Source organism: Eumetopias jubatus, unplaced genomic scaffold (genome assembly GCF_037043125.1).
Source record: "Eumetopias jubatus isolate StellerSeaLion01/CBP00866 unplaced genomic scaffold, mEumJub1_p1.0 scaffold_8, whole genome shotgun sequence".
Taxonomy (NCBI): domain Eukaryota; kingdom Metazoa; phylum Chordata; class Mammalia; order Carnivora; family Otariidae; genus Eumetopias; species Eumetopias jubatus.
In genome coordinates, this window is record NW_028274814.1 from 79,024,109 (window position 1) to 79,049,680 (window position 25,572).

The following is a 25,572-nucleotide window of genomic DNA, read 5'->3' on the forward strand; positions in this document are numbered from 1 at the left end:
AGAACTTTTAAGACTTACTATCTTAGCAACATTTAAATATGCAATATAATAGGGGTGCCTGGGTGGCTCAGTGGGTTAAGCGTGGACTCTTGGTTTTGGCTCGGGTCAGGATCTCAGGGTCTTGGCATCAGCATCTGCATTGGACTTCTTGCTCAGCAGGCAGTCTGCTTGGGATTCTATATCTCCCTCTCCCTCTGCCGCTCTCCCTGCTTGTGCATGCTCTCTCTCAAGTAAGTAATAAATCTTAAAAAAAAAAACTAAATATGCAATACAATACAGTTGCCTAGGGGCACCATGCTTGAATAAATAGTTTGGTCAAGGACTCTAAAGAGGGTGTTTGAAAGACTGACTCTCATAAGGAATAGGGACCCACAAATGTAAAATGGAGCCGATCATGTGTATTGGGGGATAGTCTCTATTCTCCCTGGGAAGAGGGAGAGGGCAGGTGGCCTGGTGGAAAGTGCTCTGGTCTGGGAGTTGGAAACTTGGATTCGAATTTGATATTTATCAGCTGTGCCACCTTGGAAAATCTCTTTCCTTTTCTGGACTTCAGCTGCATCCTCTGTAGGGTTGGCATGGATAATAATATCCTACCTTTTCACCATCAAAGACACCTTCAGTTATCTATTCCTACCCCCTGCTAGTGCCATGGACGTCATGCTTTGAAAAATGTTTCCAACCGATTGGACCACATGTAAGTAATGATTAATTTGTTTCCTCATTTTTTGTTAATGGAAGATGTATGGAGCAGACTCAGATCTGTAGCAGATAGAAAGCGGTGCCAACCCGGCTTGATGGAATTCCAGGAAAAAGCAAAGGCTCTTTATGGCTGAGTTACTTGATGGCAGCTTCATGTCCGGGAAATGTTCAAAGCCTGGTGCACCTGATGAATTATAGTGAAGAGCTTGAGAACCCCCATCCCAGCCTTCATGCAGCCCTGGATGCAGGAACCACTGATGAGACAGGCCCTCACCAGCTTTCCTTCCGGCTCTCATGAGCCAAGGGACTGGGCGTTGCCCAGCTCCCACTGGAATTGACTGCAGAGTTGTGGAATGGGGACGTGCTCCCCTGAGGAGGGCCTCCTTCCCAGGGTGACCTCCACCCCCAAACCCACTCTGTGTCCACAGCTAGACAAGTCCTCAGGGGCCCGGGACTCACATTGCTCCCGGGGACTGTTTTGAAGGTGTTGGTGGAGCGTGAATCCCTGGGGCACTGTGCTAACTGCCCTCTGCAGCTCCAGGCAGCCCCCACCAGTCTGGGGAGAGAATTCCAGTGTACTCTTCAGGACTGTGACCTGCCGCTTCCTTCAGGGACTGCCTCCTCCTCCAGTCCTGGCTGCTCGGACTCAGGCTCTGGGGCCTCACTCCACTTTGTGCACCCCCCAGAGCTCTCTACTTTCCAGCCCTGCCCCCATTTCTGTCCATGACCCCAGGATGGGATGAAGCCTGCTTGAGGACAGGACTCGCTCTCACTGATGGGGTATAGCACCACACCCACAAGAGATCAGAATCTGTCCAGAGCTGGGGGCAGCGAGGGAGTTGGGAGGGGTAGAATTTGGTCAAAGAGAGTTTCTTGGCAAAGACGTGACTGGAAGGAGGAGGGGGCAGAGCTAAACGGAGCGAGGTGTTGTGGGGGGTCATTTGGCTCAGACAGTCTCCATGCAGGATTCTGGGCAGGATGAGGGTGTACGGAGCACCCAAAGAGTCACCCCTACGGGAATGAGGTAACCAGAAATTCTCTAGGGGGCAGTGGCCGTGGTGGTCGTGGTGAAGGCAACATGGCGTGGAGGCTAAGGGCAGCGGTTTCAGAACTCAGCACACGTTGGTTGAACCCCAGCGATGGTTGTTATCACCTTGAAGACGGCCCAGAACTCAGCCTTCGAGAAGCAGTTTCAGGGAGGCTGGGAGGTGCAAAGGGTCAGCATCACCCAGGGAGCTTTCTCAGTGAGTAGGCACCAGCCCTCCCCATTCTCACCCGTACGTAATTCAGACAATATGACCTTCGGGGAGGTTGACAGTCGTATGGTGAAAAGCCATCCCAGTAAATCTGATCCATCCCAGACACTGTCTTTCTACCCCCCGAACAACTGTCCAGGGATGCCATTGGAAGAGGAACAAGACACTATTCCTTTGAACTAATTAGACCACCAGTAGCTCAGCCCAGCCCAATTCAACCAACTAGTACATTCATTCAAGACATTTTTATTGAGCTTCTACACCGGGCCAGACCCTATGCCCGGTGTTAGAGACCCAAGACCCAGCTCTTGTACCGTCCATGGTGGGGAAGGCAGGCCAGAGCAGAAACATTACAGTGTTGTGAGGGCTCTGTGATAAGGAAAGCCCAGAACACTCTAGGAACACCTAAGAGGGGCAGTCTTGGATCATACGGGAAAGCTTCTTGGGGAAAGAAAAGGATGGCGCCAGGAGCCAGCCAGGAGGCGGAGAAGGCCTTTCAGGAGGAAGGTACTGTGTGCACAGCCTGGAGCGAGAACAGAGACTGTTCAGGGAACTACAAGTAGTCCCAGGCTCAGCCTGCGTGGTGTAAGAAGATTTGGGGGCGGGGGAGGGGGTGGAACGGGGTGGAGTTTATTTTGTCGGGGGGATGGGGTGCAGGCAGGGAAGGGTTCTGGGGAAGACTACAGGGCCAAGGTTGCTCTGGGGAATAAAGGGGCCTGGAAAGAGAAGTCTGTAGGGTCAGGGGGTAGATACATTGGCTGTTTGGGGGATCAGAGTAAAAGATGCTGAAGGCCTGAATGAAGAGAGTGTCCCTGGGGCCAGAGAAGAGGGCCCGGGTTCCTCAGAAACACAACTCCAGCTGTGGCTGACCCCTCCTGAGAGGCCTGCTGCCCCCATGCAGCAGGGGCCCCCAGAGGGGATTGTTCTGGAAGTCCTGTATCCAGGCTTCACCATCTGGAGCTGAGTCCATGTAGCCATCCAGCCTTTCCCTGCTTTTTCGTCTCTCTGCTTCTCTTCCCTCTCTCCCTCCCCAGCCTTCCTGTTTCCTCAGCTTCGTCCTTAAACCTCCTCTCCACCTGCTGGAAGCCCAGCTCTCTTCCTGTGTGGGGAAGATCCACCTCTGTTCTGTCCATTAACCTTCTCAAACCCAAAGGCCTCCTCATCTCCACGTCAGTCAGTCCCTCCCATAGCCGCGGCCTAGAGCTTGTCTTTCCTAAAACGCTTACGTGTCTCAAAGCTTAAACACTTGGTTCATTGGCCACATCCCTCTGTGCTTCTGACTCTCACTCCCTCATTCCTGCCTCCTGTCCCAGAGTCCCGCTCACCGAGACCGCCACCTTGCCCGGCCTCTACCTTCTCCTCCCGCCCCGAGGCCCCCTGGCCTTCACACCCTCCCCAGCCCCTGCCTGGCTGCCCACTGTGCCCTCCTGGCACCCGCTGGGCTGATGAGCCGGCTGCCTTCCCGGCTTCTATGCCTTGGGCTGCCTAGCCAGCTGGAGAGCAGCAAGCCCCCAAGGAGATCCTGGCCTCTTACTCAAACAGGCCCTTTCCACGGCCCCCCACGGGTCCTCTCTCAGCTCTGCACTGTAGCTCTTTCAAAGCCTCTCCAGTGCCCTCTGGCCTCCACGTTTCCCAGCCCCTCTGAGCAGCTGACCTGCCTCTTCATTCGCAAAGAAAGCAGAAGTGCTAAGACGGCAATACCCTCAAGTTCTTGCCACGCACCTTCACGTTGCAACATCCCACCCATACCCTGCCTTTCTTTCTTCGGAAACACACATTTCCCCCCTCCTGACAAGGCCTAGCCTGGAGGCTGGATCCCACCTCCTCCCTCCTTGGGCATGGAGCACCATCTGTTATCCCCTCCCTCATCCCTCTCTCCAACTGCGTATTCTTCCCCAGCTCCTCCCATGAGCCCTGAAATCCCCTCTGGCCTCCCCTTCTGTCTCCTCTCCCATTCGCTCCTACCCACTGCTTTTGGCTTCTGCAACTCCCCCAGAAACTTCTTCGAGCCATCCCAGAAGCACCTCAACATCCAGATCCATCTTATCATTTCTCTCCCAACCTGCTCCCCCTCCAGGGCTCCCCATCTTGGTGAAGGGCAGCAGGGCCCAACTATACCCCTGGAGTCTCTCTGTTCTTGTCCCTCCCTCGACCCCACATCTCACCACCCACCAAGTCCCCTGGAGGCTATTCTCTAATGTGCCCAGAACCCACCTTTGTGCTCTTGTTAAGTGCCCAGCACTTAACCTGCAGGTTCTTAGTTTATTCTTTCACACATTCGTTCAACAACCATTTCTTGGAAAGCCCAACTGAGACAGCCCCGACTGACTCGCGTTCACGAGTCCAACTCAGACAGATGGCCCACTTGCCACCTGACTTCTCTCATCCGAATACCAGTGATTGCACTGCACCTGCACTCCACCCTTATTGACCAACTCTGTCTTACCTCCTAAGCTACCCGGGAGTGTGGCTGTTCCTTCTCCTTGCCATGTCTGCTTTCTGCAGCCTCATCCTGACTGTCCGTGGTGATTGGATGAGTTGTGGTGGCCATGAAGGCTCAGTGTGGCAGTGGCAGTAATGGGGAAACCATCTGAGCTGGGACTGCTGGGGGGAATGACTTGATTAGATTTCCCTTAGGAACATTTATTAATCTATGCACTCAATAAACATTTTTTGAGCATCTACGGTATGCCAGGCACTGGGCTAAGTCCTAGGGATACATCAGGAAGCCAACCACACACAGGTTCCCCTTTCTTACCAGAACCTTACAGTCTAGTAGGGGAGACGTTCATCATATAAACGTCATAATTATGACCAAGACAAGTGCTCCACCAGGGTGGCGCATGGTGGTCAAGCATGTAATAGGGGGCTTGATCCTCTCTGTGGAAGTCACAGTTACACTGAGATCTGAAGGATGAACTAAAAGAAGACAGGAGGGATGAGCATCCCAGGTAGGAGGACCAGCATGTGCAAAGGCCCTGGGGCGGGGGGGGGGGGAGTAGAAGCAATACATGGGGCAAGAAGTCCCACACAGCACACCCTTTTGTTTTTGTTGTTGTTGTTGTTGTTGTTGTTGTTGTTTTTAGCTCACACAAAGCCAATTTATTAACAGAAAACAGTAATTTGAGGAATCCTGTTCACAGACGGCGACCACGGCGACCCCCCTTCCCGCGGGTGCTATCGGAGGGGATGGGGGTGACATCCTCAATCCGCCCGATCTTCATTCCTGAGCGGGCAAGGGCTCTGAGGGCTGACTGGGCCCCAGGTCCAGGGGTCTTGGTTCTATTTCCTCCTGTGGCTCGTAGTTTGATGTGGAGGGCAGTGATGCCCAGCTCCTTGCACCTCTGGGCTACAACCTGGGCAGCCAACATGGCAGCATAGGGAGAAGACTCATCTCGGTCAGCCTTCACCTTCATTCCACCAGTCACGCGACAGATGGTTTCCTTGCCAGAAAGATCGGTGACATGGACAAAAGTGTCATTGAAGGATGCAAAGATGTGGCAGACACCAAACACATTCTCTCCTTCAGCTACCTGAGGTCCAAGGCTGATGACCTCTTCTTCCTTCTTTTCCTTCCCCTTGCGAGGTGCCATTTCTGCGTGTCTTCTCCAGACTCCGCTACCGGAAAAAGCCACCCTTTTGTTTTTTAACTGTAAAATAACATAACACAAAATTTTCACCATTTCAACCATCTCAAAGTGTGCAACTCAGTAGCATTGGGTAAATTCACAGTGTTGTGTTACTGCCACCACTCTCCAGTTTCAGAATATTTCATTAAGCCTACAAGGAAACCCTATACTCATCAAGCAGTCGCTCTCCCTCCCCCTCCTCCCCCAGCCCCTGGCAACCACTCATCTGCTGTATGTCTCTATGGATTTGCCTCTTCTGGACATTTCACATCGGTGGACTCACCAGTTTGTGGCTTTTTGTGTCTGGCTTCTTTCCCTCGGCAGTAATCTAAAAAGGTTCATCCACGTCATTGCACGTATCAGTACTTCACTCCGTTTTATGGCTGGATCATACTCCATTGTGTAAATAGACTGCATTTTTGCTTATCCACTCATCTGTAGATGGCCATCTGGGTAGTTCCCACCTTTGGGCTATTGTGAATGGAGTTACTATGGACATGTGTGCACAAGTTCTTGTTTGGATGCCTGGTTTCATCTCCTTTGGATAAACACTTAGGAGTGGAATTGCAGGGTCACGTGGGAACTCTGTCGAACTTTTGGAGGAACAGCACACACTGATCATTGCGCTCGTGTGACACGACTTAAATTCGAGCTTTGGCAGTAAGACGGGGGCGAAGGTGACAGCTGAGACACTGTGATTTTCCAATATTTTCAGTTTCTTTTCATGTCCTGTCGTTCATGTTGTTTAACGCGGAGGAGAGGGGCGCCTGGGTGGCTCAGTCGGTTAAGCGTCTGACTTTGGCTCAGGTCACGATCTCGGAGTCCTGGGATCAGCCCCGCATCAGGCTCCTTGCTCAGCAGGGAGTCTGCTTCTCCCTCTCCCTCTGCCCCTCTCCCCACTCATTCTCTCTCTCTCTCAGATAAATAAATAAATTCTTAAAAAAAAAAAAAAAAGTGGAGGAGAACAGGCTGGGAAAGACCATCTGATAAACGGCCCCTTGGACTGAGAAACCGGCCCATAGAGTCGGCCCTGCCAGGTGGGGGATCTTTGTCAGTTTTGTTCCCTGACGTATCTCAAGCCTAAAACAGTGGTTGGCACACAGCTGGTGCTCAGTAACTGTTGCATGAATAAATAAATAAAATGAACTGTTTCAAGTGCCCTAAAATCCTAAGAAAATGGACATTCGTCAGCTAGAACCAGAGAGAATGGGCCAACACTGCAGCCAGAAGGTGGGTGGTTAGATAAGGAAAGGACTTCCCAGAGCCATGGGCCCTCAGCCCCTGGGGAAGCGAACAGGCGCCATGTGCAGGCACTTTGGCATTTGTTTACCTGGACGGTGGGAGAACCTGTGCGGCTTTGGATCCCAGAGCCAGGCAGCCTAAAAGGTGGAGTCAGGATCCACCCCCAGGCCGCTGGACACCCAGGCCTTGCTCCCTTGGTGGGACAGCAGTCCCTCCCTCCCAAGGTCAATGCTCAGCTCTCAGCTGAGCATGCCTGGGGCTGTGGTCAGCCCGAGGGACTTCCAGGGGGGCCCTCAGAGGTGCCATAGGGAGTCTTCAGTCCTCCCTTCCCCCAGCAGAGGCCAGAGGGAGGAGAGTAGGATGGCAACAGAGCATGAAAATTGGAGGCTAATATTGAATTGCAGCAAAATGAGCAGAGGATTAGGTGCCCCACCTGGACCCACCCCCGGAGAATACCAAGGCCTGGGCTGGCTCTCGTGAGAAGCTGGCAGGCCCAGTACCAGGTGGAAATCTGGTTGGATGAACAGGGGTCACGAGGAGGTGGCTGAGGCCACAGGCAGGAAACACAGTTGTTTTGGCTGAGGTCATCCTGTCCAGGGCTCCCCCCTCCCACCCAGCCTGGGCATCCCACATTCACAGAGCTCCTCTTGGGTTCCGGGGGCAGACCTGGGGGGTCAGAACCAGGCTGGGATGCCGTCTCAGGACCCTGCCTTCAGGGACTGTGGGGGGGAAGGGAGATAGGAACGCACCAAACACCCAGGATTCTGGGGAGTGGGGTGGACGAGGCTCCCTTGATTAAGTCAAGGAAGGCTTCCTGGAGGAGGGTGAAGGGTGTGGGGCTGGGTTGGTATTCAGGAAGATCTGAGTTTGAGTTATGACTGAGCTACTTCCTAGCTATTTTGACCTTGGGTAAACAGTTTATTCTACAAACATTCTTTCGAGCGTCTACTATATGCCAATCACGTGCCAAGCAGGGTGACTACAAAGATGAATTTGATACAGTTCCTTTCCTCAGCTTAGCCACTCAGCCAGGAGCATGTTCTGTGCTCTCATGGAGGTGAGGCAGGGGGCTATGGAGTGGAGGCAGAGGAGGTGGTAGCCAGCTTAATGTCCCCGAGCCTCCCTTACCCTAATCCTTAACATGGGGTTGGTACCCACTTCCCCACACAATTGAGATGACTGGGTGAGAGGAGTGTGAGCCCAGCACTTCACGCAATGGGCGTGCAGGGCAGGCCTCAAGGAGAGGTGTGAGGCCGACAGAGGCTGAGGCCTGGGAAGGACACAAAGGGGTGAGGCGCCAGGGAAGGAGGAAGGTGGACACAACGGCACGGTGGGGAGGAGAGGGACCCAGCGCAGAGTCTGAACCGGGTCCTGCAAGTTACCTAGTCACCGGAGCCCACAGAGCCCTCACTGGAGGCGGGCACCCGGGAGCCAGGGTGCTTTAGCTGCAGCTGTTCTGAGTGGGGAGTTAAACAGGTTTGGGTGACCTTTGTGAGCAAGGTGGTGGGGCGCTGCCCGTAAGCCTTCCAGCTCATTACCACCCCTTCCCTGGTAATGACCCCGGCGTGCCCTGGCATTTGCAGCCCCTCTCTCTCCCTATAGGGCAAATACACAGGCTCTCCTGGCCATCTGGCAAATACTTTCCCACTCTGCCCTCGAGCCCTGTGGGAGGAGCCCCCCAGGGTGGGTGGAAACCCAGGGAGCCATGGGGCCACTGAGGCACCCTTGAGGGACACCTGGGTGGCTCAGTCAGCTAAGCGTCTGCCTTCAGCCCAGGTCATGATCCCAGGGTCCTGGGATTGAGCCCCACGTTGGGCTCCCTGCTCAGTGGGGAGTCTGCTTCTCCCTCTGTTCCTCCCTGCCCTCCTCTTACTTTCTCTCTCAAATAAGTAAAATCTTAAAAAAAAAAAAAAGGCACCCTTGGCTCTTTGGGGCCTCCAGCCTGGCTGCCTCCCCCAGATGTCATGGGGGATGAAGCCAGGGACTAAGAGTTCAGTCAAGGGAGGAACGGTATGCCCTCCTGCAGCCCCCCGCCCCAGCTGGTCTCCCTGCTGCTAGTACTCACAATGGCTCCCAGCTGCCCCCTGTTAGGAGGCTTCATTAGCTTGCAGCCTGGGCTTCTCCAGTCTGCAGAGCTAGCCGTATTGGTCCCCATTAGGCAGTTTGTCCAGCCTTCCCCCCTCATGCAGCAACTCCTGCTGCCCCAGCTTTCCCGGTGTTCGCTCAGCTTTTGTGGGACTCCCCCAAGCGACTGGGAACTCCCTACTTCATGAGGCAGGGTTATTAAAATGTCTCCCTGCCCCCAGCCCCTTACTCACACCTGATCCTTTTCAAATGAGGACAAACTTGTTCCTGACCCTTCCTGACCCCACCAGAGCACAAATGCACACTCCCCCTTTCCACCCAAGCTCTGAGTTCTCTCCTAAATCAGGTCCCTAAAGAATGCCGTGTGGCTGCAACATAGAGGGTGTGGGACAGGGTGCAGGGAAGGGGGACAGGGGGGCTTGGAGGGACAATAGCTGATGGTTTTGCTCATTTATTTACTTGATGAGCATTTATCAAGTACGTATAATATGCCAGGCCTTGTGCTGGGCCCCGGAGGGGCAACGGGGAGCAAACCCAGATAGGGTCCCTGCGGTCTGGGAGTTCACAGTCCAGGAGAGGAGTCAGACATGAGCAGATCATTACAAGCCTCTGAGTGATACGAAAGGGCAAGGCACACCATGGGGTGGTCCTAGAAGTGTGTGTTACTGGGGCTACGGGAAGTCTTCCCCAATGAGAAAGTGACTTTTGAGCCAGGATCAAAAGCAGTATTTTTCAAACTGTGAGTGGTAACCCATTAGTGGGTCATGAAATCAATTTAGTAGTTGTGACCTAAATTGCTTTTTCAGTGAGATAGAATAGGATTTTAAAGCCTCCAGAATGAGGAAATATTGTTGGGGAAATATAAGTTTTAGCTATCTATAACCATATCTACATCTATGTTATCCATCTACCTACTGAGATCATGTCTGTGGACTAGGGTATCAGGTGTGTGTCTTCCTGCAGGCCTCTGTCAGAAAGGCTGGCGAGCCCCTGGCCCAGAGTTCAGGGAAGAGTTAGCCACGAGAAAGTGCTGGTCACACGTGTCCCAGGCAGAGGGCACCACACTTATCAGGACCCAGAGATGATGGGTTTGGAAGGAGGATGTGCCAAACTCAAGGTCCTGCCTTGTCTTGTGGGCAGCAGGGAACTCTGCGAAGCTAGGTGAGATCCCTGGGCCCCACCCCATGGGATGGAGAGAGCTTGAGTTGCAATTGTCCCTGCCTAGACCCTGGCCCTGGCCATTAGGACTGCCTGGCCTTTGAAGTGGGGTTTGGAGGACAAAGGCAACCCATCAATGGAGGTAAAGCCTGAACTTCTTTTTTTAATTAAATTCAAATAATGAACATATAATGTATTATTAGTTTCAGGGGTAGAGGTCAGTGATTCATCAGTCTTATATAATACCCAGTGCTCATTACATCACATGCCCTCCTTAACGTCCATCACCCAGTTACCTCATCCCCCACCCCCCTCCCCTCCAGCAGCCCGCAGTTTGTTTCCTGTGATTAAGAGTCTCTTACGGTTTGTCTCCCTCTCTGATTTCATCTTGTTTTATTTTTTCCTCTCTTCTCCTATGATCCTCTGTTTTGTTTCTTAAATCCACATATCAGCAAGATTATATGATAATTGTCTTTCTCTGATTGACTTATTTCGCTTAGCATAATGCCCTCTATTTCCATCCACGTCATTGCAAATATCAAGATTGCATTTTTTTTATGGCTAAGTAGTATTCCATTGTATATATGGACCACATCTTCTTTATCCATTCATCTGTTGATGGACATCTGGGCTCTTTCTATAGTTTGGCTATTGTGGACATTGCTACTATAAACATTGGAGTGCAGGTGTCCCTTCGGATCACTACATTTGTATCTTTGGGGTAATTCCCTAATAGTGCAGTTGCTGAGTCATAGGGTAGCTCTATTTTCAACTTTATGAGGAACCTCCACACTGTTTTCCAGGGTGGCTGCACCAGCTTGCATTGCCACCAACAGTGTAGGAGGGTTTCCCTTTCTCTGCATCTTCGCCAACATCTGTCCTTTCCCGACTTGTTAATTTCAGCCATTCTGACTGGTGTGAGGTGGTATCTCATTGTGGTTTTGATTTGTATTTCCCTGATGCTGAGTGATGTGGAGCATTTTTTCATATGTCTGTTGGCCATTTGGATGTCTTCTTTGGAGAAATGTCTGTTCATGTCTTCTGCCCATTTCCTGATTGGATTACTTGTTCTTCAGGTGTTGAGTTTGATAACTTCTTTATAGATTTTGGATACTAGCCCTTTATCTAATAAGACATTTGCAAATACCTTCTCCCATTCTGTCGGTTGTCTTTTGGTTTTGTCGACTGTTTCCTTTACTGTCCAGAAGCTTTTTATCTTTTCTTTTTTTGTTGTTAAGATTTTATTTATTTATTTGACAGGGAGACACAGCGAGAGAGGGAACACAAGCAGGGGGAGTGGGAGAGGGAGAGGGAGAAGCAGGCTTCCCACCGAGCAGGGAGCCCAAAGCAGGGCTCGATGCAGGGCTTGATCCCAGGACCCTGGGACCATGACCTGAGCCAAAGGCAGATGCCTAATGACTGAGCCACCCAGGCGCCCCAGAAGTTTTTTATCTTGATGAAGTCCCAAAGAGTTCATTTTTTCCCTTGCTTCCCTTGCCTTTGGAGACATGTCTAGCAAGAAGTTGCTGCGGCCGAGGTCATAGAGGTTGTTGCCTGTGTTCTCCTCTAGAATTTTGATGGATTCCTGTCTCACATTTAGGTGTTTCATCCATTTTGAGTCTACTTTTGTGTATGGTGTAAGGAAATGGTCCAGTTTCATTCTTCTGCATGTGGGCTGTCCAATTTTCCCAACACCACTTGTTGAAGAGACCATTTTCCCATTAGATGTTCTTTCCTACTTTGTTGAAGATTAGTTGGCCATAGAGTTGAGGGTCCGTTTCTGGGCTCCCTATTCTGTTCCATTGATCTATGTTTCTATTTTTGTGCCAGTACCATACTGTCTTGATGATGACAGCTTTGTAACAGAGCTGGAAGTCTGGAATTGTGATGCCACCGATTTTGGTTTTCTTTTTCAACATTCCTTTAAGCCTGAACTTCTGTATCCGACAGACCTGTATCCATAGCTTATTTCCTCTATTTACCAGACTTGTGATCTCAGACAACTTTTACAACCTCTCTCTGCCTTAGTTTCCTCCTGTATAAAATGGGGCTAGTGAGACTCAACCCCAAAAGTCCTTGTAAGACTTAGTTTGAAACCCAGCTGTCCCCAGGTCTTCAGTCCTCTGGGTTCCCCTTTTGCTTTCAAATAGAATAGGGTTGCCAGATTTAACAAATAAAAATACAGGACAACCAGTTAAATTTCAATTATAGATAACAGGTAACTTTTCAGTGTGAGTATGTCCTAAATATTGCTTGGAATATACTTAGGCTAAAAATGTATTGTTATTTATCTGAAATTCAAACATACTCAGGCATTGTGTATTTTATCTGTAACCCTACGTAGAAATCCAATGGCTTACACTTTGTCCCCAAACTGTACGGACTTGACACCCTACAATACTTCTCATGCCTCCTACAGGGCTGAGCCCCAGTCTCCCACCCCTCCCGCCACTGCTGCCCACAGTTGCTCTCTTCGCTCTGTCCCACTTCACCTGACCATGGATTGGCCCTGTCCCTTTTCCCTCATTCCCTGAAGTCCCAGCCTCACAGGCTGTGGAGCGTGACCCACTTTTACTGACCTTGTGGGGAGAATGGAGGGCATTTGCAGCTCAGCTCAGAGCAGGAAACACACCTTATGTCAATTGGCAGACAGCACCAGTCCTGAATTCTGTCCCTGCGCTGCCTCGTGGCGCATCGTTGCTGGCCCGGCTCCCCACACACACCCTCCTCCTAACTCCGCTTTTCCGGGGTCTCAGCCCCTCCTTCGGGCCACCAGCAGATGACACACACTCCTATTTTCTCACGAAACAACAGCCAGGTGTCTTATAGGACCTAGGAAAGAAAGAGCCCCAGAGGTAGATGAAACTGTGTTATGTCTGATCACTGAGACCGGGGCCAAATGATTGCCAGTCACGTGTGAAGCAAGAAAACACGTGTGGCAAAGCCTACGGAAGGAGTGTCTAAAGCTTGGAAAGAAATTCTGGACACGATCGCGACACTCTTGTAGGAAATGGTACGTCACTACACTCCTGATGGCACAGAGGGTGATGCTGTGTAGGAAAACCCTGAGCACTCTGAATCAAAAAGAAATTTAAGAAATGTGGACTCCGAATGTGAAGACATTTGGGGACTATCTTAGCCAGTTTGTTTCACCAATCATTTCCTTTTCGATAATTGTGAAAGAGTGATTTTGACTTTAAAAAAAAAAAACTGATATCTAAATCAATCCGAAAGATTTCTTTCATTAGATACAAACCAAAATTGGTAAGAAAGCATTTTTCGGGTCATTTTCCTTCATGGCTTTTTAAAATTATTTTTCATTATGGCAAAACACACATAACATAAAACCATTCTAACCATTTATGACTATATAGTTAAGTGGTGTTAGGTACATACACATTTTTGTGCAACTGTTACCACAATCTATCACCAAGAAAGCATTTTTGCAATACTAATTAGTGGTGCCTCATACAATTGATGGCACCTTGGACCTCGTAAGACATGGCGTCGTGGTCACCGTAGACAAAATGCAGTCCTTGCCTAGGGGAGCTCCACTGCCCACCAGGACCCACAGCTTGAACTCCAACCTCCACCCCCTCCCACCCCCCACCCCAGCCCCCCGGGGCTCTGACAGGTACACCTTCTTCCTCCCTGGCTCAAAAGGAATGCACAGCACACGTAGGGCCCAGTCATGGTTGTTGCTCTCCCCTCCTCCCAGTCCTAGGCCCAGACCAGAACGTGAATAGGCCTTACTCTCCCTGGACTGCAGGTTCTTATCTCTATAGTGAGATTCATAGGCTAAATGACCTCTAAGATCCCACTGGGTTCCAAATTTATGACTGTGACTGAATGACCACAAACACACACACACACACACATACACACACACATTTGGGTTGGGAATTAATGGGCTTACAGAAAGAAACCGTGACACTTCTTCTGGGTTTATGGGGAGGTAAGAGATTTTCACTTGACGAGGTGAGGGCAGGTCCTGCCCAGAATCAGGGGTCAGCAGGCCACTCCCTCTCTCCGTCTCTCAAGATCATAAACACCTTGACCAAAGAGGAGAGACCAGAAGGGGTGCATGGCCCATCTAAGGGCACACAAGGGGCTCCACTCTGCAGTCTCCGATCCCTCCCAGACTTTGTTCCTACAACTGTGACTTGCCTGGGGTCCTGCTGGACAGGAGGTAGAGCAGGGTCTGGAGCCAGTCCTCCTAACTGCCCTCTGAGCCTGACCCTGTGTTTGGGTCCCCAGGAGTGGGGCCTGGGGACTCCCAGACCTAAATGTCTCCTAGATCCCAGGCCAGGGCAGCACTGATGGTGGGAGGTGGCATTGCCCAGAGACTGGGCTGAGTGGGCAGCAAGGCCAAAGAGTCGCTTCTGGATCATTGTGGCCTCCCTGAGCCTGCACAGCTCACTGCCTCACAGAAATGTCCTCCCCATGTGGCTTGGGTGGCTCTGAGCTCCAGGGGGTGCCTACTACCTGTCACAGCTTCTGGGACACTCTATGTGAGTTTAGGGAGACCTCTTCTCCTCCTCCGAGTATTCAGAGTATAAATAAATAACGCTATTAATAATAGCTGATATTAATTGATGGCTGACTGTGGGCCAGGTGAGGCTCTGAGCACTTTACATTATTTCATTTACCCCATACCCCAACCCCATGTAGAAGTTTATTATCCCCTATTTACAGAGACAGACAAGAAAGGGTAAATCACAGAGATGGACCAGGGTGATGCTGGAATGGAAGCCGGAAGCTTCCTCAGGCAACCGCAGGTTGATCCCATCACCCAGAACCAGGGTCCCCCTGCCACTGACACCACCCCCCTCCGTCCAGGCTACGGGAGCCGCCTTTTGGCTGGAGTTCCTGGCAGGACATGAAGCTTAAGAACTTCTGGGTAACTGACTACAAGAAAGTGAGCCCAGAAGAGACGAAACCTTTATGCCTTGGAAGGTTCACGTCACAAGCCAACCTGTTGTTTTCCATCCCCTTCAAGAAGGAATAATTGAAGGTCAACAACAGGAAGAACTTCCCAATCACTAGAAGGGGTAGCATGGACATCCTCTCTCATGGTCATTCTTGGGTGAGGTGTTGTCCCTGCCTTGACCAATAGTTGGAGTCAGAGGGAGGGGGTTTGGCATCATCCCCTCAGAGAAGCCCCACTCATAGAACCAGTGGGGGCGGGGGAAGCCCTGGGGCCACAGCCCTGGGGGAACCAGGGAACAAACACGGAAAATCAGGGGACGTCAGTCCTTATCTGGAGCTTATTAATGGGGAACATTAGTCAGCTGTGAAGGCCAAGATGGGGTGATAGGCATGCTGGTGGGCAGGGGTGGGGGATGGGAGCAGCCATAGGAGAGACAAGCTACGGACCCAGACTCCACCTCCACCTCACGTGTCCCAATCCAGGATGGAAGAACCCTATAAATGCCCCTAGCCCAGCCTCCCCAGAGACCCTGAGAGAGAGAGAGAGAGAGAGAGAGAGAGAGAGCGTGCTCCACAAGCTTCCTTCTGCTGTGACTGCCGGGCCAGCCCACAAAGGGCACAGCATGTGGGAACTCCGGTCCATAGCCTTCTCCAGGGCTGTGTTTGCCGAGTTCCTGGCCACGCTCCTCTTCGTCTTCTTCGGCCTCGGTTCGGCCCTCAACTGGCCACAGGCCCTGCCCTCTGTGCTGCAGATTGCCATGGCCTTCGGCCTGGGTATTGGCACCCTGGTGCAGGCTCTGGCCCACGTCAGCGGGGCTCACATCAACCCTGCCGTGACCGTGGCCTGCCTGGTGGGCTGCCACGTCTCCTTTCTCCGAGCTGCCTTCTACGTGGCTGCCCAGCTGCTGGGGGCTGTGGCAGGGGCCGCTCTGCTCCATGAGATCACACCACCCGACATTCGAGGGGACCTGGCTGTGAATGCAGTGAGTAGCCAGAACTTTGTCCCTTCCCCAAGGGGCAGGTCCTGGGGAGTCCCTTGGAAAGGGTGAGGTGGGGGGACCAGATCTGGATGAGGGTCTGGGTGTGGAGAGAGAAAGATGGAGGGTGGGGAGGAGGGAGAGAGGGAGAGATGCTGAAGCCAGGAACACAGGTGCCATAAGGGAGTCGGGGTAGAAGGAGCAATAAGGTCTGAGCAGAGGCAGGATCCAGGTGGGTCTGCTGGCACCTTCTGCCCTGAGTCTCATGGGGGAAGAGCAAGATCAGGGTTGACCTGATGCCCGCTTTACAGTGAGGGCTGGGCTAGAACTCAGCAGAAGACAAAGTCCCAAAGCAGATGTGCTTTCTGAACTGGGAGGAACCTCAGAGTGCTAGTCCCAAGGGTCTTCTCGAGGGAAGAAGTATTTCTCCAGCATCCGTGTGTGAGCCTCACAGCAGGTGCTCCTCACAAGCCACACGTTGACACATCACAACAGAGCTTCGAGGTAGGGATGGGTATATCCATTGCTTAAGGTGCCAGAAGCCAGCCTTCAAACCCAGGCTTGACTGCAAAACTCATGATCTTTCCACCTGACCAGTGTCCCCTCCCTGAGCCATCAACTAAGACTTGTTTAGCACACAAGGAAACTGAGGCTCAGAGAAGGGAAGGCATGGGCCAAGAGTTCTACAGTGTGTCAATACCAGAGAAATCACCAGAACTCAAGGAAAAGCTGAAGAGGCAAGGTCTCTCCAGACCCTGGAGAAGGTCCCCAGAGCCTGTGACTAACTGCTGATTATATGAGCAGTGGCTAATCGGACACCTTAGGCACTTTGGGAGCTGGGAGGACACCGCAATCCCTCCCCCTCCATGTTCCTGCTCTCTCTCTCTCCTGGGTCTGTGCAGCACCCTGGCATCCGAGGCCATGGGTGAGGAGGCCAAGTCTGTGTCCCCTCAATACACATCTCTCTCCACCCCTATCCCAAGCCAGGGCCGCAAGCACCTCTTTCATGCCTCGATGGCCTGCCTTTCCCTGGGCCACTGGATAAAAGCGCTGATGTCTCTGAAGAGTCCTACACGGTTTCTGCGGCCACCCCTTCCTTTGCACAGGTGGCCCTTCCTCATGCAAGGGGTAGAGGTGTCCCAATTGAGGAAATTTTTCTTCTTCAAAATGGAAAATATGATGAGGCTGGGGCTCAGGGATGAGGAAAGGCTAGAGTGGCCATGGTGGGAGACAGATTGAGGAGTGTGACTATTTCCAGTGAGTATGAAATTAGTTCTGTTCCCAGGAAGGAGAGGTCCAGTTAGACTGCCGGAGGAACTTCCTGAGAGTATGGCCAAGAAAGTGAATGTGTGGCTAGAGAATCTCCTCTAAGAGCAGAGCAATGGAAATGCTAAGGAGCCATGGGGACACTCACTCCTGCTCCTCCATCATTTGACAGTTAACTGGGGCCCTCAGAAGGAAAGAGTCTGGAGAGGGTCCCCCAAGTTACTGCTCAGCATTTACCATCTTGAGGAACTAGGGAGAACCCTGCCTTGCTGGAATGGTGCAGCAGTGGGGCTGGGTTGCCCTGAGGCTAGAAAGCTAGATGACCCCCAAGACCGTTCCAGGCATCCTCTGAGGTCACTGGAAAGGCCAGCCTAGCTGCCAGGAAGTTACCGCTGATGTGCACCTGCTCTTTGCCAGGCCAGATATCACCTATGTCTGGGTGCAACACTGTAAGATGAATTCTGTGTACCCTCTACCCTGATTGGTAAATTGAGGCCCAGCATTCAATTGACTCAAATCACAGAACTAGCTGATGTCAGCACCTGGAAGTGGATGCAGAGCTGTCTGACACCAAATCCATGTCCACACCTCTCCCTTAGAAAAGCCATTTACCAGTGGGAATGGGGCTGGGGCTCTGCCCTTGTCATTTCCAGTCCTCACACAGTCCTCCGGAATCTGTTATGTTATCCCCATTTTATGGAAGGACAAACTGAGGCTGAAGTAGTAAATAGGGCCCCATGGCAAGTTGTAGGCCTCCAAAATATCTGCCTTCAAAGCTCTTTTCACTGCCCCCAACTAGAGGCTCTAACATTGGACGACGGGAGTGGAGGGCCTGAGGTTAGACCCTAGAGACCCAAGGGTGCCAGCCCGATGGCTAGGACCCAAGAATGGGGGTTCAGGGCCTAGAGAAGGAGCGTGGGAGCTGAGAGCTTTCCTAGTGCCAGCCGGTGCAGTGCCCAGCGCTTGAGGGCAGGGTGTAGGGCACAGGATGACAAAACCCAGAGAGAAATCCAGTGCTGGGTGCGGCCTGGTTATGAAATAGCCTCTTTGCTCGGCCCCAAGTTCTCTCATTACCCAAGGCAGGGTCTGCCAGGACCATGGGCACCCCACCTGGTCCACAGGCCCCCTTGCCACAGTACAGGGCACCAGCGCCCCCATCCCCAACCTCCATGGGATGTGCAGGGAACAAATCCACAGGACAAAACTGAGGCCTGAAGTACAGTGTAGAACAGGCAAGATCCGAGGGGACAGGCAAAGGTGAAAAGAAAGAGTTGTACACTGGGCTCATGGGGTGAGGGTTCTCACTAGGACTTTCCCAGACCCAAGTCCTAAGACCCTTCCCTGGGGACCCTTTGCCCACATGAAGAAAGAGCACAGGCCTCTCGTTACACCAGTAGTATCTTACGGCCTAGAGAGCAAAGAAGACCTTTCTGTTACCTGCCCTAAAGCTTCCTGCTGCAGTCAAGACCTCTTCCCTTCTTGTTTTTCTGGAAACAAATCGTGGACCTCAGCATCCTTTGCCTCCCACATTAGGCACATAATCACAGCCCCCAAATCTAATGGGTTGTGTAGTCAGTTTTCCTACCTCTGGCCTAGGGACCACCAGCAGTCCTGGGGTCAATCCCCCTACCTTTGGGCCACAGCCCAGGAAGAAGCCATCATTCATTTGAGCTAAGGTGGCTGGTGAGCCCCGGTGTTCCAGTCCCAGCCCAGAAGCCTCTCTGGAGCCTTGACTGCAGATGGGTGGGAAGATGGAGCCAGAGTGGGGAGCCCGCTCAGCGTGCCCCAACCCACCCTCTCTCTTTCCCCAGCTCAGCAACAACACAACAGCAGGCCAGGCTGTCACCGTGGAGCTTTTCCTGACCCTGCAGCTGGTGCTCTGCATCTTCGCTTCCACAGATGAGCGTCGTGGAGACAACCTGGGCACCCCTGCCCTCTCCATCGGTTTCTCCGTGGTCCTGGGGCACCTCCTTGGGGTAGGTCAGGGCCACTGCTTCTAGTCCCCCCAGGGACAGACCTACAGACCTTCCCCAAAGAAGCAGACACACAGACCACTCTAGAAATAGACACACAGACCCGCAAAAGTGACAGACACAAAGACCCCCAGGGGCCAGATACACAGAACTCCCCAGAGGCACAGTCATGTGGCCATCCCAGAAGGTCTGACTCCCAGATTCCCCCAGATCTCACTCCAGCCTCCAATGAAGACAGAACCCTGTACCTATGCGGACTAACTGCCCATCACAGGGGTTCCCTTGAGGTTGAGGGCAAGGGCTAGAGAGGGGCACAAGGACTCCCTGCGCTGTCCTCATCAGCTGCCTTCGGTCCCTGACCCCTGCCTCCCCTTGTAGATCCACTACACTGGCTGCTCCATGAATCCCGCCCGCTCCCTGGCTCCTGCTGTTGTCACCGGCAAGTTTGACGACCACTGGGTAATGGCTGAAACCTCCCCGGCCTTCCCCTCCCTCAGAAACCCATCTCTGCTAGGGCTGGAATAGAGGGGGTCGGAGCTCAGCGAACCCACCGCGCTCCTCCTGGGGAGGCTGGGCTTTCCTCCCTCGGGTCTGATGCGGCGGAACACTTCGTTCTTCCTTTCCATATCCCTCAGTGAGGATAATAGCAGTTGTTGCCTCATTGGCTTTCTGGAAGAGTTAAGTGACGTTCCTTAAGTGAGGTGTAAAACAGCTCACACAATGGCTGGAACCCCGTAAATGGTAATATTTGTACTAGCTAACGCAGACATTTGTATTATTCAGCACTCATCTAGCCTGAGTAGGGGCCAGGCCTTGTTCTAAGTGCTTTGTTGGTTTTCACGACCACCCTAGGAGGTAGGCATTATTACAATGAAAGGAAACTAAGGCCCAGACAGGGTGGGCACATGGCCTCTGGTCACCCGGGCAGTCCGCTTGGAATTCGCACCCTTAACCCCCAACTAGCCCGCCTGCCCCAACAGCTGCTGCCCTCGTTACTAAGTCCGCCAATCCGCCCCGCCCCCGCACTAGTCCACGAATCGCGTGGGAGACCCCCTTTCCAACACCAAGCGGGGGGAGGGCGTCTGGAGGCTGAGGGGCGCGGGGAGTCGGGGCTCGCCCCCCCCCCCCGCCTCAACCCCGCCCCGACCGGCCTCTCCTCCCGCCCCAGGTCTTCTGGATCGGACCCCTGGTGGGCGCCGTCCTGGGCTCCCTCCTCTACAACTACGTCCTGTTCCCGCCGGCCAAGAGCCTGGCCGAGCGCCTGGCGGTGCTCAAGGGGCAGGAGCCCGACGCCGACTGGGAGGAGCGCGAGGTGCGGCGGCGGCAGTCCGTGGAGCTGCACTCGCCGCAGAGCCTGCCGCGGGGCAGCAAGGCCTGAGCGCACCGCCCGCCCGGCCCCGAGGCCCCGGCCCCAGGCTCCGGGGGAAGAGCTCCGAGGGACTGCCCGCCCGCCGCCCAGCCAGCCCCTCCTCTCCCCAGGTCCGAAGGCCGCCCCGGGCGTGCGCCGCGCCCAGGAGCCGCTGCGGGGGCTGCGGGGTGGCGGTGAGGCCGGCAGACCCCCTGTCCCCCAGGCTGCAGGCAGTGAGCAGTCCGGACGCTCTGGCCCCTTGCAGGCAGCTGGACATTTGGGGAGGGAAGGCCAGCAGGCGGAGGAAGGCTCTGGGGAGGCCGCACCGGGTACCGCGGGGGAGGGGGATCTGGGAACGGTGCGGCAGGTTCTGCTAGTGTGCAAGTGTGTGTTCCTCCCCAGTGTCTCTCTGTCCCCAAGTGCACGGTGGTGCATGCTCCTGAGTGTAAGTGGCTGTGCCCGTGGTGGTGTGAGTGCACTGGCTGGCAACCTCTCACTCCCCTCTTGACCCCTCCCCACCCCCAGTGCAATAAATCTCCTCCCTCTGCAGCCCCATCCTCCCCAGGAGCTCTAAGACAGTGCTCCTCAGGAGAAGGGAAGGGGAGGGTCTGGAGGCCCCTGAGAGGGCTGAAGGGAGGGCCCTGATGGGCAACCCCTACCCTGCCTCTCCTGGAAAATTCCCCCAAGCTGCAGCGCTGGGCCCCAAGGTTTGCCAATTTCCCATTGCTAGAGACAGAGAATATCAGCTAGAGAACGGCTTCCCCAAAAGTGTCTTCCGGGAAAAGGGAGGGTTGGGTGGCCAAGGACCTCCTTTCTGCCCTGAGGGAAGACCTCTTCAAAGAAGGAAGCCGGCATGTGTGTGTGCATGCCTGTATGTGTGTGTACATGCCCTACGTGTATGCAGGAGACCCCCATCTCCAGGGGGCTCCAGACCCAGAGATTAGCCTGTGGCAGAGAAAACAAAAGCCCTCTGCGGGCCCCAGCCTTTGTCTTGGGAGAGGGGGAGATTTGCAACTGGACACTTGGTGAAAGGAGACACTCCGTTTCGCAAGTGAGGCCTCTCTCCTGGCACGCACCCCTGGCTGGCTGGCCAGGGCCTTCAGGCATGCGGCCACAGGCCTCGCTCCCCCGGAATCTCTCTTCCTCTCCCTCCCTTCAGGTTTCCACCCTAGTTCAGTTACTGGGGGGCGAGAGCAGCCTAGCACTCTCAGGACCACAGAAGGGAAATGACTTGTCCAGGCAGAGGCAGGTCTGTGTCTAGAGCCTGGGCTTCTACATTTCCAGGCCAGTGCAATGGTTCTCAAATGAGATTAAGTGGGATTAAGTGAGATGATGCATGTGAAGATGCTGTGTGAACTGTAATTCCTCATACCATTAGCACGCATTATTGGGATTATTTCATTATTTCCGCTTCCTGCGGGTAGAGCACAGAAGGGGCCTGATCCTCAGCCTCTTTTACCTTCTTTAGATGGTGGACAGTGCAAAGGACGGCCCTGAGAGTCAAGGCAGAAGGAGATGGGTTTGGGGATGACCCCATCCTGGTCCAGCCTCTTCACCTCTCCTGGCCCTGAGTGCACCCTAGCTGTTCTAGCACTTTCCTCCTCCCATCACCCAGACACCTTCCATTCTCTCCGTCCCTCTCCAGTCTGCTGCATAGCTAACCTCAGAATCACATCTTGAGCCCCTTTCTCCATGCACTAGGGCCTTCCTGCTTCCAGGCTTCTGTCGGTGTCTGTCTCACACGGCACCGAGCACCCCGTGTCCCGGAGTCTCCAGCCCCTTCCTGCCCTCCGCTCCCTTCAAAGATGGACGGTGTATGGGGAACATCTCTGGGCGTGTGCCCACCTCCTCATCTATGCTTTTTGCTGTCATCCTTGACCAAAGTTCCCTCTAGGGTCAGAAAAAGGCTGCCTTGGCCCATAGATGCTATGGAAGAAAGGGTCCCGAACCCCCCGACAGCTGGTGACAGCCACCTGACCTCCTACCAGAGGAGAGGTTGTATCAGAGACCAAAGTGACCTCTGGGGCTGTACTTTGAACTGCTCTCGAAGTTCAAAAGCAGCAAGGCATTGAGCTGTAAGCCAAGCCTGCATGTGTCTCAGGCACCCTATCCCCACCCCACCTCACCCCCACACATCCCCCTAGAAGGTGCCCAGAATTTCTCTTTATGTCTATCCCGCTTCCTGGATTGCACCTCACCTAAAACCAAATGTGACATCACCACAACCTCCTGCCCTGATTGCCCAGATTGGGGTCACTAAGGTCAGAGGTCAAAGCAGGATTCAAAATGGTGAGGATGGAGGGGACCTGACACCTAGTGAGCATCTCTTGTGTCCCAACCTCTGTGCTAAAACCTCAGGCAGGTTAGGGAAGGAGGGCAGCTTCCAGGTCCGCCGGATTTTAGCATTTCCAACGCACTCCCTATCATCCCCCCTGATTATCTCCCAACCCGGTGAGACAGGCAGAGCAAATACTGTTCTTCCCATTTTATAGATTGAAGAACTGCATTTCAGAGAATGATCTAACATCACACAGCTGTATGTGGCGGACTCAAAACTTGAACTCAGGCCTTCTTATTCAAAAATCCCATGATCTGGGGGGTATAGCTCAGGGATAGAGCATTTGACTGCAAAATCCCATGATCTGTCCATTCGGAGCTCAGGAGAGACCAGGTCTGGTCTGGGGCAAGTCCTAATTGCCCCCTTGGGCGCCCCTGGCAGAAACCAGAGCACACAACCGGGGCTGTCCAGCGCAGCCCTCTGTCTAGTGGTGGACACAGGCCCTCGGGGAGGGCCGCAGCAGGGTAGGGAGAAAAGGACAAAGAACACCAGGCTGGTTTCTGCCCTTGAAAAGCTCCTAGTCTGGAGGAGGATGGAGCGCGGACACACCCAAAACCAGAGAGACGCAAGGCAGCATGGAGGCAGGTGGACAGGCTTCCGGGTCCTCAAGCTGGGGACAGAGGAGGCTTTGAGCTGTCCCAGCAGCATCCATTCCCACATCCCCACTTTGTGCCTGCAAATGTTGCTTTCATGTGGCTTTGTGTCTTTTCAGCGGCGATTCTGTGTACACGCAGTGCCTCCCAGGCAAGACTGTAAGCCCTTTGGGGGCAGGGCTCCTTCCAGTTCTTGGATGGCATTCTCCTACGTATTTTCCTTCATCAGTCTGGTCTAGTACAGTGCACTGCATATAGTAAGCACTCAATAAATGTTCATTTGCCAATAAGTGCTATTTCTTCCACACCTGAGTGATGGTCAATATCGTCCAAAGTGCCAGAAGACAAACCGGGGTCTCTCCCACGTCTTGAGCCCCCCAGAGCTGCTGTTGGGTACGGTGCAGAAGGGATGTCAATGCTGAATAAGCAGCTCAACGACGGGAGCCTGTGAAGGCAAATCTCCACAGCCGGCCTGGCCGAAAGGGGCAACCCAGGCTTTGTGACTCAGACGGCACCATGGAGGGGGCACCAAGACATGGGCAGGCTGTCTGGCCTCCAGAGAAAGTAAAGAACAGAACAGCCCCTTTTGGTCTCCTCACGCTGGCCTTAGCGCTGTGTTGGGAAGTCAGAACAGGACAACCCCGAATACTCAACGCGGCCCCAACTAACAGACCCAGACCTGCTCCTGCCACCGTCCTCCCCAGCTCAACGGATACAGCTTCAGTCCTTCAGATGCACAGGCCAAACAGCTCCAGTCCCCCTTGACGCCTCGCTCTCACGCACCGCGAGCACTCCATCAGGCCTTCCGCTCAGGGTTCCGTGCGCAAGGGATCCAGAATCTGATCATTCTCACCATCAGTACCTCCACTGGGGTCCAGGCCACTATCACCTCTCCCTGGGTAGGCATCTACCCATCTCCCTGCTTTAATCCCTGTCCCTCTGGTCTCTTCTCAACCCAGGAGCAGAGGGGCGGGGTTAAAAACTTTGTCAGACCATAGCAGTCCTTGGCTCCGCAACTTCTTCCTTCTTGCCAGTGAGGCCTTGTGGGCCTTTTGCTGGTGCACAGTCTGCCCCCTCCACCGCCTCTGCTCTCACCTCCTTCTGCTCTTCCTTGTTCCCTCTGTTCCGGCAACACTGGCTGCTCCCTCTGCCCAGAATGTTCTTCCTCCAGATACAGGCATGGACCTCTCCCTGTCTTCCTTCAAGTCTGCTCAGACGTCACCTTCTCAACAAGACCTACACTGATAGCTCATTTAAAATTTCAAAGAACCTCCACTCCCACCCCAGCATGCCCAGCCCCCCTTAACATATTCTATTTTTCCATTAGCACTTACCAGATTCCAACACACTGTATAACTTACATATACCCATTGTTTATTGCCTGTCTCCTTTCATTAGAATATTAGCTCCTCAAGGCAGAGAAATAGTCTGCTAGTTCACGGCTATATCCCCAGTGCTTAGAACAGTGCCTGCCACATAGGAACTGCCCGATAAGTCTTTGTAGGAAGGACTGAAAGATTCTTCCCCCACACTGGGGAATGCGTGGAGCCCCAGGGGAATATTCTGCTGCCAATTACCCTACGATTTCTGCCTCCAGCCCTCAATGACTCCCAGGGAATACAGGGGTCCCTATATCAGGAGAGGAGGGAAAGGGCTCTCCCTGAGGGGTTCTAACTCTCCCTGCCACAGATGGGGAGATCTATCTCCCAGTCCAGAGACATCCCAAAGAAGCATTCCTCTGGGGCTGCCAGCCCAGAGCCCAAGTGCTCAGGGCAAAGACAGTTCCAGAACATAGTAGCTGCAGTAGTTTCTTGCGACAGCCTTGGAACAGAGGGACCCAGATGGTTGGAGAGAGATGCAAGGACCCTAAGCACAGGCCTAGGAAACGTAACCAACTGCTCCCTCTGAGTCTATGGAGTCATCAGGGTCACTATTCCAGTCTGGGACAGGCCTGCGCTGAGCCCTGAGCCCCGAGCCCAGATGAAAACCCAGTACACACCTGCCATGCCCTTCCAGGGGCAGGGCTCCAGGACCCATGGCAGAAAGGACAAACAGACCTGGCGCAAGAGGACAGAAATG

At 53.4% G+C, this 25,572-nt stretch overlaps 1 protein-coding gene and 1 pseudogene across 1 annotated transcript; one reads left to right on the plus strand and one right to left on the minus strand.

Moving 5' to 3' along the window:
- Nucleotides 1-5,041: 5,041 nt before the first annotated feature.
- LOC114225781 (small ribosomal subunit protein uS11 pseudogene) lies at nucleotides 5,042-5,580 on the minus strand (annotated as a pseudogene).
- A 10,041-nt stretch (nucleotides 5,581-15,621) lies between these two features.
- On the plus strand, nucleotides 15,622-20,592 carry LOC114225835 (aquaporin-2). The gene is made up of 4 exons (XM_028125646.2): nucleotides 15,622-15,981; nucleotides 19,053-19,217; nucleotides 19,593-19,673; nucleotides 20,383-20,592. The coding sequence occupies exons 1-4, from the start codon at nucleotides 15,622-15,624 to the stop codon at nucleotides 20,590-20,592; spliced, it is 816 nt and encodes a 271-aa protein (XP_027981447.1).
- The last annotated feature ends 4,980 nt before the right edge of the window (nucleotides 20,593-25,572 follow it).